The sequence below is a fragment of the Canis aureus genome, chromosome X (genome assembly GCF_053574225.1).
Source record: "Canis aureus isolate CA01 chromosome X, VMU_Caureus_v.1.0, whole genome shotgun sequence".
Taxonomy (NCBI): domain Eukaryota; kingdom Metazoa; phylum Chordata; class Mammalia; order Carnivora; family Canidae; genus Canis; species Canis aureus.
In genome coordinates, this window is record NC_135649.1 from 93,384,610 (window position 1) to 93,398,340 (window position 13,731).

At 34.7% G+C, this 13,731-nt stretch overlaps 1 protein-coding gene across 5 annotated transcripts in view; it reads right to left on the reverse strand.

Moving 5' to 3' along the window:
• CFAP47 (cilia and flagella associated protein 47) overlaps positions 1-13,731 on the reverse strand; it is a 513,403-nt gene that overhangs the window by 334,687 nt on the left and 164,985 nt on the right. For all 5 annotated transcript variants that reach the window (XR_013374394.1, XR_013374395.1, XM_077887395.1 and 2 more), the window contains exons 29-30: positions 12,736-12,967; positions 2,313-2,534 (exon numbers count right to left, since the gene is read on the reverse strand). Coding sequence is in view for 3 of the 5 variants with exons in the window: in XM_077887395.1 (XP_077743521.1) it covers positions 2,313-2,534; positions 12,736-12,967 (454 nt within the window). In the remaining 2 variants the exon portion in view is untranslated. The remainder of the gene's footprint in view (positions 1-2,312; positions 2,535-12,735; positions 12,968-13,731) is intronic.

Genomic DNA, 13,731 nt, shown 5'->3' on the forward strand with positions numbered 1-13,731 from the left:
AGGGTCTTACCAATGTTTTCTATTCTTTCCTCAAGTCCAGTGAGTATCCTTATGATCATTACTTTAAATTCTCCATCAGCATGTTAGTCATCTCTGTTTCACTTAGATCTCTGTCTGTGATCTTATCTTTTTCTTTCATTTGGGATAAATTCTTCTGTCTTCTCATTCTGTCTAAGTCCCTGCCTGCTTTTTTTTTTTTTTTTTTTAATTAGAAAAGGCAATTATTTCTCCTACTCCTAGCCTTATGAAGAAAAATCATGTAGTGCTCAGGCCTTGGCTCTTTAGGGAATGTCTCTGCTGTGTGCTGCATGTGTGCTGCTGCTGTGTCCTGGTCACTTTATCTTTAGGTCAGTCATCTGCAAAAGCTTTCCTTGCCTGATGTGGGCAGTGTTTGGTCCCTGGCCTGAACATGGTGAGTTTTAACTAGGTATGCTTTGGTTTGCTTGTGAAATGAGACCTGTCACTATCTCCACTGGAACTAAGGTACTGCAAAACTCTCTGTTTGGGAGATGTGGTGTAGACTGGGATTTGTACCAGTCTTCTGGAAGAGGAATCTGCCGGCTTGGAACTGATGCAAACATGACTGAGAAGAGCAATCTCACTGGAGTGAAGGGGAGGAGGCTTAGTATAAGCAAGTTAGACAGCCAGTGTCATTCTGGGCTGCTTCCCACTGATGGTTCTGTGCTTATGGTGAGGGGCAGGGGAGGGAAATGGCACCAGCAAGCTCCTTTGTTCCTGGACAGGTGTCTCTGTGAATGCTGCTTTCTCAGGGACACACAGAGAGGGGCAAATGATCTCCCCAATGTGTGCCCCAGTCGTTCTTTACCTTGTTCTTTCCACACTGTATGCCCTTGGGTTGTTTGCCTGCCTTCTCTCCAAAGTAGCACAGTGCTTTCCAGGCTGTATCACAGCCAAGCCCACTGATATTTAAAACTCCAGTGTTTAAGGCCCCCTGGTTGCAAAAACTCATGAAAATCTGTACCTTTCATTTTCCAAGCCAATGGCTATGGGGAAACATTCTCTTTTTGTGTTCCCTGTGTCTTCCTCTCTCACCATTCTCAGTGACCCTGGCTCCCTCCCCTCAGTAGCACCCAAGATTGATTTCTCTCCTAAACCGTATCTCCATACTTCCTACCTTCTTCAATGTGGCCTCTTCCTCCCTTTCCTTGTTCTATCAGTCTTCAGGTCAATTTCTGGGGTATTTAGGATGATTTGATAGTTACCTGGTTATGTTCATGGAAGGAGACAAGTCTAGAGTACTCCTACTCTGCTGTCATATTCCTGTTTCTCTGTATATCATGTCTAATTTTTAAGACCATAATATTGCTAGAGACTCAAAAATTCTGATTTGGAAATTAAAAAAAAATTTTTGAACACCAAATTTTTCATTTGCATTCCTGCTTTGAGATTCCTTTTGTTACCCTCCATCCCCACCCCTGCTAAGGTAGGTGAACATTTCTGGCCAACTATGGAATAGATTCCATACACAAAGAAGCAATGATATAATGACACAGCAATATATTTCAAAAATATGAACCCTACTGCATAATAATTACAAGTAACAAATGTTATTTTAGTGATATAGAAGCATGGTTATGGATGTTCCAGTGGATAAGGATACTGCAAATATAAGCAAAAGAATTAATATAAATTCACCAGTACTCTCCTCAGACTTTTAATGAACACTGCTTTTCTATTTCTTGGCCACTCACCATTTATAATCTCTGCAGAGGAACACAGACATTATAATGACAAATATTTTTCCTATATTTTCTGTCAACCAGTTATGGAAATTTTCACCTGCTGATTATTTTAATATTGAAAGACAACTATGTGGACTAAAAATTCATAGTATAACTTGAGATTATACTAACAATATTCTGAGAAATAAACTTATTGGTATCATCCCTTTTTAGTTCTATGAACTTATATATTTGTCTAGGTAAGAAAACTCAAAATGAGGTCATGGACCAGAAGAAATCAATATCACCTAAAACTCCTTATAAATGCAAATTAACATCATAAATCTGTGGGTAAGGGCCAGAAACCTGTTTAACATGCTCTCACAATGATATGGATTGATGATAAAGCTTGGGAATGAATGCCTTAAGTTGCCAATTCAATAGTCTATGAAATGTTTATTTTCCATTATCTTTCCAGAGTATATATTACAGGATTATGCATATACTGGAAACATGGTAAATATATTATAAAAAAGACAAATAATATCAAAATCTACCTATCTACCCATTTACTTATGTATCTATCCAAGCCAAAATTACATGCTTAAATTAGCACATTCATGCTCTTACATGAGAAAGTCAAGAAGTGAAGAATGTTGAGAATGAAGTTGAATCACCCTTTCAGTGTAATCCTCAGGTAAGGACTGACTTGAATTAATTCCAGGTGGCATTTTTCCACTCAAATGGAGCATCACATCATAAATGGTCTTATTATATTTTGAAAAGTCGTTCTGTCTGGAAATTTTTTTGGATGATGAGGTTGATGAGTAGAATTTTATTTTATACACTTCCCTATGAGAAAACAATTTTAAAATTAAAAAAAAACAGTATGTTATGTTATGAAAAAAATTTTCAATGACTAAATAAAGTTCTATTTAAAATCAAATAAAGTTTCCAAGATCTATAAAGAACTTATTAAACTCAACACCAAAGAAACAAACAATCCAATCATGAAATGGGCAAAAGACATGAAGAGAAATCTCACAGAGGAAGACATAGACATGGCCAACATGCATATGAGAAAATGCTCTGCATCACTTGCCATCAGGGAAATACAAATCAAAACCACAATGAGATACCACCTCACACCGGTGAGAATGGGGCAAATTAACAAGGCAGGAAACAACAAATGTTGGAGGGGATGCGGAGAAAAGGGAACCCTCTTACACTGTTGGTGGGAATGTGAACTGGTGCAGCCACTCTGGAAAACTGTGTGGAGGTTCCTCAAAGAGTTAAAAATAGACCTGCCCTACGACCCAGCAATTGCACTATTGGGGATTTACCCCAAAGATACAGATGCAGTGAAACGCCGGGACACCTGCACCCCGATGTTTATAGCAGCAATGGCCACGATAGCCAAACTGTGGAAGGAGCCTTGGTGTCCAACGAAAGATGAATGGATAAAGAAGATGTGGTTTATGTATACAATGGAATATTACTCAGCTATTAGAAATGACAAATACCCACCATTTGCTTCAACGTGGATGGAACTGGAGGGTATTATGCTGAGTGAAGTAAGTCAGTCGGAGAAGGACAAACATTATATGTTCTCATTCATTTGGGGAATATAAATAATAGTGAAAGGGAATATAAGGGAAGGGAGAAGAAATGTGTGGGAAATATCAGAAAGGGAGACAGAACGTAAAGACTGCTAACTCTGGGAAATGAACTAGGGGTGGTGGAAGGGGAGGAGGGCGGAGGGTGGGAGTGAATGGGTGACGGGCACTGGGGGTTATTCTGTATGTTAGTAAATTGAACACCAATAAAAAATTAAAAAAAAATAAAAAATAAAATCAAATAAGAAATTATAAAATTCACCTTACTCAGCTATCATTTGTTAGTACAAATTAGATGTTTTGATAACCCTGGAACTTTCTATTATCTCATTTTAAACACACATCATAATCTGATGTTGCAATTGTCAGGTCTGGAAGATTGGATTGTGAATAGAAAATGTAACTGCTTTGGATAAACAGTACAGGAGTTAAGTCCTGGACCCATTAACTGCTAGCTGGTTGAGAAGTTATCCAAACTCATTGAATTCAAATTTTATACCATTTAAACTGGAGGTAATAATGCCTATAATAGTTTTCAAGATAGATGTCAAATATTCATAACACATGTATAGACAAAAACAAATTTATACATATTTTCTCAATATTGTATTCTAAAAATTAGAAGGGCTTATCCTGCACATTGGCCTCATAAGCAGAGATTCACATTTTAAAGATAAACCCAGAGAGCTAATGCTCTTATATATTTCTCTGTCCTTTAAATAAGACAGTACAATCTCTATTTCTGATACTTCTCACACTGAGTTACAATGGATGCTAATTATTAAATGGATTAAAAAAAATTCAAACAATTCTTGCTCTCTATAGTTTATCAATTATCTAATACTACAGTATACTGTCTACTTGTTTGCTAGCAATCAAAGTCAAAATGTATCACTAATTTAGACTGACAAATAAAAAGTGCCCAAGGAGTCATTTTGAGTGGCCATTCTCCAGTTTGGTAGCTAGTAGGTCTATATTGCATATTATAGGACAAAGTACATTGACTTAGGTAAGGGTTTGAGTACCATTGCTCAAACTCTGGCTCTGCCTCTTACTGTGTGACTTTATGGAAGCTACTTGACTTGTCTGTTTCTCAAGTTCCTCATTAGTAATGTATATAATAGAGCTAGTATATCCTGAAGGTACCAACAAAGCAAATATTTCATGGAAAATAATTAATACCTGAAAATATTTCTATAAAAAATTATGAAGAAGATAAATGATCTAAACAGAATTAAGACATAACCAGACAATAACTAAAAAAAGAAGAAGAAAAAACAAGTTGAATATAAATAGTAAGAAACAATAAACAATATGAATGGACACACAGGGCCCACATATTATAGTTTTAAGACACAGATTTTAAAGTAATTGTATGTACTATGATTAAGATTGAGAATTTTGTCATTGAACTATAAGTTATATAAAAATATAACTAAATGGAGAGGCTTCTGGGTGGCTCAGTCTGTTAAGCATTTGATTCTTGATTTCACCTCAGATCATTATCTCAAGCCCTGTGTCTGGCTTTGCGCTCAGAGTGGAGTCTGCTTGAGATTCTCTCTCATTCTGATTCAGTCCCTCCCCCCACTTGCTCTCTCTCTTCTTCTCTCTCAATAAATCAAATTTTTAGGGGTACCTTGGTGGCTCAGTCAGTTAAGCACCTGCCTTCAGTTCAGGTCATGATCCCAGGGGCCTGGAATGGAGTTCCACATTGGGCTCCCTGCTTCTTCTTCTCCCTCTGACACTTCCCCTGCTTGTGCTCTCTTCTCTCTCTCTCTCAAATAAATAAATATTTAAAATATATGTATATAACTAAATGGAAAATTTAGAAACAAACAAATCTAGTAAGTAAAATGAAGAGAGCAATGGATGAAGTTAACAGCAAACTAAATCAAATGAAGAAAAAAGTAATGCAATGGAATATAGGTCATAGGAAAGTATCTGTACTATAACAGAGAGGGATAAAAGGATGGAAACAGAAGAGTGAGCAAAGGAGAGGAGCCCAAAAGAATGAGGTAGTCACATAATGGAAAGCATATTGACTGAGAGAGTTCCAAAACTGACAAAAAAAAAAAAATCAGACCACAGATGAGAGAATCACTATGAACCACAATAAGAATAACTACAAAGAACAGGCTCTTCATGATACATTTCCAAATGACCAAGAAAATATAATTTTTTCTTAATATCAAGAGTAGTAAAATGTCAGTTCAAACCTCACTCAGAGCTAATATTGAAAAGACTGAATATATTAACTGTTTCTTGGAATATAGAGCAAATAGAACTTTCATATATGACCTGTGGGAGTGGAAATAGGTATAACCACTTTGGAAAGCTACTTGGAAGTAACTTCTAAAGGTGATCATATTTTTATCTTATGATCTAGCAATTTTACTCAACATATAAGCCTTTCAGAAATATGTATCAAAAGACATATGTTAAAATTTCCATAGTTGCATTTTTCATAATAGAAAAATCTAGAAGCCAGTGAAACATCTATGGACAGAATGATTCAATAGAATATTCATATAATGGCCTAGTGTACAGCATTACTAGTAATCCACTTTGAAATGCAATAATGAATCACATGAACATAATATTGATTAAAAAAATCCAGATGCTACAAAAAAATGCAAATTGTATGATTTTTCCTACATCATGTTCAAAACTAGAAAAAACTAATCTTTGGTGTTAGAATTCAGGATAATGGTGACCTCTCCAGGGGAAGGGAAGGGAAATAGAAGTGGCAGGGATTTGGAGATGTTAGCTATGCTCTATTTCTTTCTTTTTTTTTTTTAATGATTTTATTTATTTATTCATGAGAGACACAGAGAGAAGTCAGAGACATAGGTAGAGGGAGAAGCAGGCTCCCCACAGGGAGCTCAATCCCTGGACCTCTGGATCACACCTTGAGCCAAAGGCAGATGTTCAACCTCTGAGCCACACAGACCTTCCACTATGCTCTATATCTTGGTCTAAGTGAGAGCTACACACATGTTCACGTAGTATAATTCTGTCTATATGTTATGTGGTGACAAGCATGATTAAAATTCAAAAACAGAAACCTTAAACTCTGGAGTTCACAGATCTATGCTTGCATGATAAAATTTTTTTTTTAAAAAAAGGTAAGGAAATGATTACCATAAAAGGCAAGCTGGTGATTTCCTTTCAGTTATAGAGATCTTGTAGATTGTGAGTGTCAAAGAGGCTTCTGGAGTGCTGTTAAAGGGAAGCCTGCACAGGGATTTGCTCTAGGAGTAAATGAGGGGTTGTACTTGGTTTGTGAATCTTTCTCTATGTGTATTTTATTTCATGATTTGAAAAGTCAAGAGGGAACAGCTTGGGTCTTCAAAGTTCCCCAACCCCTTAAAGGCTGACTGAAATTGGGTAGTTAAAATTACTATCTAGAGGATTGTTAAAGGAAAAGGTGACATTGTTAGTGGATTAACTGGATTATAACTGGATTTCCCACTGGGAGTACAAATTCTGATGTATAAACTACAGTCTTTTCTTTAATATCTATATGTACGTATATCTCACAAGTGTGGACTTTAAAATTTTGATAACTGTTAACAATATTCCTTCTCTTCTTGTTTATATATTAAGATATTAGATTATTTAAAGTCTCTTTTCAATTATGAGAGTCCTTCTACTTTGGAGATTGAAAATATGCACAAGCAAAAGGCTCATGTACTTACATCATGATCTATCTTTCCAGGTAAAGAAACCACCTACCACTTACCACTATTCCCAGCAAACAAGTAGTAAAATGGTTAAAGAAGGAAACTGCCTTGAGAAGAATTATAAAATGATTCACTATTCTTACTGTAATGTGGAAAAATGAAAAAAAAATTCAAGGAAGCCAACTCTAATCAGTTATTTAACACTTTTATTTTAACACTTTCACTCTAAAGACACATTTTTGTGATTTTGTTGGACATGGCTGGCAAAAAGAATAGGCAGCCTGCCCAGAAATGGAGGAGAAACTTTATGTTTATATTGCTAAATTTATCAGTGATCTTGCCAGCAGCTCAAAGTGGCAAAGAGAAAAGCATACCACACACACACACACACACAGAGTTTAGAAAATGTCAGAAGTTTCTTATCAAACTGGGAAAAAATCTTGTGCAAGGTAAGGAAAAATATTAATGAAATATCATTTGGTAACTGCTTGGAAAAGATCGGTTTTAAATTTACCTTCCACTGTCAAATAGAAGAGTTGGTGAATACAGTGAATGAGATCAGAAATATATAATGCTGCTAACATAATACTAACTAAATTTAATAATAACAGCTAACATTTATTGAATGCTTATTAGGTCTCATACTCTGTTCTCATAAAGGTATTACCTTTTTTAAATATCACAACAATCATATAAGGTAGGTATTATTATTACCTCTTTTTATAAATGAGGAAGCAGAGGCAGTGAGAAAATATTTCATTTTGCATGCTGTCATTATGAATGGTAGACTATTCTATTGATTACTTTGATTTCCTGTGAGATTCTATATATTTACACTAAATGCACATTTCTGGTATAGAATGTAGCTCTAAAACAATTTGAACCCTTTCCCCTAAGCTTCCTGACTGGCATTCCCAGATGCGCTCTTGGTGTGTGGCAGCTGGAAGGAGGTACATATTGGAATAGAAGTTTGGACTAGCAATGACATGTACTGCAATCACTTCTGCCAGATGCAGTGGAATTTTCATTATGATGTAAATGTTTCTGTGATCAGTTGCTTACAGATCTTCCCAGTAGTGTTTAGAAAAAATGTTAATTCCCACAATTCATCCAACCTGAAGTGAGTGGGCTATTATATTTTAGTACATTTCCTCTGATGATTTTGGAAACATAAATTGTGTTCTCTTATATTTTTTCAATAGCTATTTCCATCTTTTGGTGATTTCAGGAAGGGCAGAAAATAAATAATATCTAGGGGCCTCTAAGAATTGTAAACAGACTACTAATCAATAAAGGTAATCTCCTCAAATAATTGGTTTCTGCTATTCCACCTGAATATCTCCCAAATTAACAAATGAAATGGACCATATGGCCTGTCTGCCACAAATTGGTGTTTGTAAAGAGTGAAATTATCTGAGCTAATATACCAATAAAGCAGCATTTCTGACAATCTGTATCTTCAGGTTCAAGAAAGCTGATGCATAAATATGTCAAAAAATGTTCAAGTCAAAAAATGTTCAATAGTGTTAAAAGGAAAACAAAAAGTTTTTGATGTCCACACCGTAATTCACAATGAATTCTAGTCTTCCAGGTTATACATCCTGTAGTGGATGACTCTTCAGTGGGGGGTTATTGCATATAAGGCCAAGCAATTCCACTTTCCCTGTTAATACGGCTGACTTTGCTAGAATTGAAGGCTTGCCCAGGACTTTGAGCTTCACTGGATCTGAAATCCTAGACTTAGCCTATAAACATTAGGATTATATAACTCTCCTCAGTTCTAGACTACCATATTCTTAATCTTCTTGAACTGATATACCTAACCATAGGTACTTATAGTGCCCAGTCTAAAGCCAAAGACAAAATGCCAAATAGTGGAGCTCATGTCTTTCAAGTGTCAAAGCTCCCTAAATCTTAATCTGATCCTACAATAATTAGCAAGTGGAATGAAGCTTAAAAGCACTAGCTCTAGGATAGAATGCTTGGCTTCAAATCCTGGCTCTGCTATTTATCAGCTGAGTAACTTTGAGAAACTTACTAATTCTCTCTTTGTCTCAGTTTCCCACAGTAAAATGGGGATAATAATAGTATTTACCTCATAGGATTATTATAAAGAATACATGAATTAATACCCACAAAACACATATGTTTTGTTCATAGTAGGAGCCCAATATATATATGAACTATTATCATTAATAAAATACCAACACACAATTTTTTTTAAAGGAACAAGGTAACAGACATATTGCCAAGCAAGTTCAATAGGGCATGGATTACTAGACCACAATAATGAAAGCACTAACAGAAATTACAGATCATTAAGCTGGGATAAAATGAAAGAGTAAAACTGTAGAAAACTATGAGAAGGAATATCAATTTTCTGTTCAAGATGATAAAATGAATATATGTGCTTATCTTCTCTCCTTCTCAAAATATTCCTGAAATGTCAGAAAGACTGGAGAACTATAACAACACTAAAGTTGGGGAAAGAACCATTAGTATAGCAACGACTCTGAAGAATATCTGTAAAACAGAATGAATGGAATCGTATTAAGGAATAAATTAAAACGATGGACTGCATAGCAGTAGGCTGCAGAAAAAAAGGACACCATTTTTCCTAAAGGAACATAAGTCACCAAGATTATGGCTGGCAGATAGAGAGGAAGGAAGTGACCTTCAGTACAGTAATAATGATGATTAATTCAAGTACTATATTTGGAAGAGATATTTGAGAAGATGCATCCGTAACACAAAAATAGGATGCTATTATGAAAGAAATAGATGGAAGAAGGAAGGAAGAAGGATGGAAGGAAGGAAGGAAGGAAGGAAGGCATAAAGAATAACAGAGTTCTTGTAAAACAAAACTATAAACACCAATTAAAAATTTTATAGAAGACTGGGAGAGCAAATGAAGATCTATAAACATAAGAAAGCAAAGACAGAAAAAAATCATAGGACATAACTGAAAGTGGTATAAAGGATCAGTCATGCAGGTCCACTATCATTCTTAAAGGAGATAAAAAGACAGTGAGAGAATAAAGAAAAATTGAGAAAAGCAAAGGCAGGAAAGAGGAGAGAGGGAAGACTAGTTGAATGATGAGTTTTCCTAGTAAAAGGGTCTAATGAATACCAAGTAGATTGAATGATATAAAATATTCTCACAGTCAGATTTTATTTCATAAATTTCAAATTAGCAAAGAAATGGGAGCCATAAAATAATTCTGAGAGAATGAACATGGTAGTCACAAAATATGACATTAGACTTCTTCTTCTTTTTTTTTTTTTTTTGACATTAGACTTCTCATGAGAAAAACTGAGAGTCCGGATGATGGGGTAATGTAGGAAACATTGAGGTAAGGGGTTCAAAGATTGGCAACATTATATTACCTTGAAAGTATTCTCTTAGCCTGAGAGTCCATGATCCAAAGATTCCAAATAAAGTATTAGCAGTGAACAACATTGTTACTTGGACAGTTTTTAATATTCAAAGATTTCTGGGCTAGAAAGGTCCCCATATTCCTTTATTTTATTTTATTTTATTTTATTTTATTTTATTTTATTTATTTTATTTTTTCCCCATATTCCTTTAAAACTGTCTTTCCCCAAGACGTACCCAATGACATGAGCTGTTACCCACTTATCAAAATAGCAAGGTACTCAACTCTGTCAGTTAACAACCAGAGCGGCATTGTAACTCATTAGTAGGGATATAAAATAGAAAACTTACTAGAAAGTCATTCAAAAATAAAATAGATTTTTAAAAGCTTATATTAGTTGATTCAGTGATCCCACTCTGAAATCCTTCCTATGTAACATCCAGGAATATTTGCTACTACTTACAAACAGATACAATGAATCTTGGCATTGTTTACATTAGAAAAATATAGAACAAAATAACATAACATAATAACATAAGTAAATACCCCCATATTAATGTGAATGGGCAAGTATATAAAGATGCATAAATCCAATAACATATTGGATTTAACATAAGCTATAGTTACAGTAAAAATATGTAGAAAATAAAAATTAAGATCACAAGCTCTATAAAAAAAACAACCAAAATCAGAATGCTTAATAGCAAAAATTGTAGGATGCATCTAACATGGAATAAAGACATAAATGTATAGACCTGAAAATAATTAAGCATACAAGTCAAATTTAAAGAAGTGAATAATAAAAAAAATCAGCATTAAATGATTTAGAAAACATGGAAATGGATAAATTAATTCAAAAATTTATTCATCTCATGAGACCTAAAAGTATAACATGCATAATAGGAGCACCTGCATGGGTCAGTTGGTTAAGCACCTGTCTTTGGCTCAGGTCATGTCACGATCCTGAGGTCCCAGGATCAAGCCCTGCATTGGGTTCCTTGCTCAGCAGGGAGTCTGCTTCTCCTTCTGCTCCTTACCCTGCTTGTGCTCTCTCTCTCTCTCAAATAAATAAATAAAATATTTTTTAAAAGTGTAATATGTATAATAAAAATTATAAGTAAGAGTCTATGAGCATATAAACAATACTCATAGTCATTACTGTCAGATAATGAATTTTAAATGTCTGATCAATGATTTCCCCAAAATAAAAAATCATTAAAATTTACTAAAAATATATATAATTTTCAGTAGAACAAGCAGCAAAGCAGAAAACTGAAAAGTTATTAACCAAATAACTTCTCTAAAAAATTCCCTGAAGTCAGATGATTTTATGATCAAGCCTGTAAATTTTCAGTGTATCTGTTGTATTAATTTTCCCTCAGCATAAGTAAAGATGAAATATTAGCTAATTCATTCGATGAAACTGATACAGTCCCATTAATTTAAAAAAACTGAAAAAGATGGCTTTTATAGGAAAAGTATAGATTTAGCATAACTTAATCGCTCCTGAACATAGATGCAAAAATGCTACTATAGCTCTTGTAGCTACAGAGATGAAGTACTTGACCCTATGGTGCCTGCAAGTCACCCCAAGCTCTGAGAAAGGAGGTAGAAAAACTGTGAGAACCACTACACAAGGGAAGTGCCTAAATATCAATTTAAATTAACAACAGAATTAAGTGACTTGATCTAAACCAAAGCAGTTTATCTACTTTAGATATGCTGAGTAATAAAAGCCCATGAAAGAGGGAAGTAAATGTACTGTCTACTTGACTATACTCTAGATCCAGGGCTGATATTTCCTTTATATATACATGTGGGGTTTCTAAAAGTTTCAAATTTAAAACTTACCCATAGTTTACCCCCTTGTCATTTGACAGATGAGGAAAGTGAGGTTTAGTGACTTTCAGTACTTACCTCAAATCTTAAGAGGTTTAGAAGAAATTAAAAGAGTATACCCATACCAGGGGAGCCTGGGTGGCTCAGTCAGGTAAACTCCTGGTGTTGGCGCAGGTCATGATCTCAGAGTCCTCAGGTCAATCCCCGTGTGGAGTCTCATGTTGAGCTTTGTGTGGAGCCCTGCATGGGGCTCCCATCTCAGCAGGCAGTCTGCTTGAGATCCTCTCCCTCTGTTCCTCCTGTCATGTGCACATGCCCGCACCCACAATCTCTCTCAAATAAATAAATCTTTTTTTTTAAGTATACCTACACCAAAGAATTTATATTTGTGTCCTTTTGCTTTTCTTAGTAGCCTCCTCCTAATTTACCAGTGTATAATAAATCATTTAACGTTGTGTTTCATGTAAAACAACCCCAAAATAGATTATATTTTGTTATATGATACAAAGCAAGTTTTAGAGAAACACATAGCTGTTACCTTCTTATTGTTTCTGGAATAGAAAGACAATGGGGTCCTTCAGGCCAGCCGAAGAGACTGAACCAGGTCTGAGCAGCATTTACAACCTTCTCAAAGAAGTCATATGCCTTTGTTCCTTCTTCAGGAGAAAAGCATTGCTCATTTTTCTCCTCCTTTTCCATAGATCTATCATTGTCTTTCTTTGACGTTTTACTTTTGCCTGAGTTCAACCTTTCATGTATTATTTCAATTCCTAAAATTCACATTTGTTTTTAAAAAAGGGTTACATCACCATAGAGTAAAATATCCTGTCAGCTATTGCTATTCATATGCAGACAAATAAAGCTCATTTTAAAAATTATGCTATGCTCTCAAAGAAATTCTGAGTCAATTTACTGTATCTTGAAAACAAGAAAATAGATTTATTTTCAATACCTAACAGAAATACTTTAAAAATAGATGAATTTCAATAAAGAAAACCATTAAATTTTCTCTCGCCATAATGGTATGTGAAAACATTCCCCAAAATGGAATGTTTCATTTTCAATTTCACATGTAAAATATTTTCACCATTCTTCAATTCTACCCAATAGACAGAATTAAACCTTAGATGGAAAACTTATAGAAACAAAATATTGGTGTCATATTCAAAATGACTCTTTATCCAAGTGAAGCACTTTAATAAAACAAAACGTTTTAAGGTAGAGAGATTTTTCAAGAATATAAAATGATTTTATATTCTTTTCACAAATATCTATGTGATGGCACAAGCACACAGTCATTTAAAAACCTCACAATATTTAATTTGGTTTGGTCCATTCAATAAACAGGAAAATTTTCAATATTACCCATATCCAGAGAAAGGAATATTTGAAGAGTTAATTTCAATTGATAATATCAAATTTGTATCTTTATCTATTTATCTGTGCTCAATCTCTTTCTAAGTTAGGTAATACTGTCTCTAGCTAAATAATTGGCAGACAAACCCATAGTCTGGCAGTTCCCAAACTGTACAGA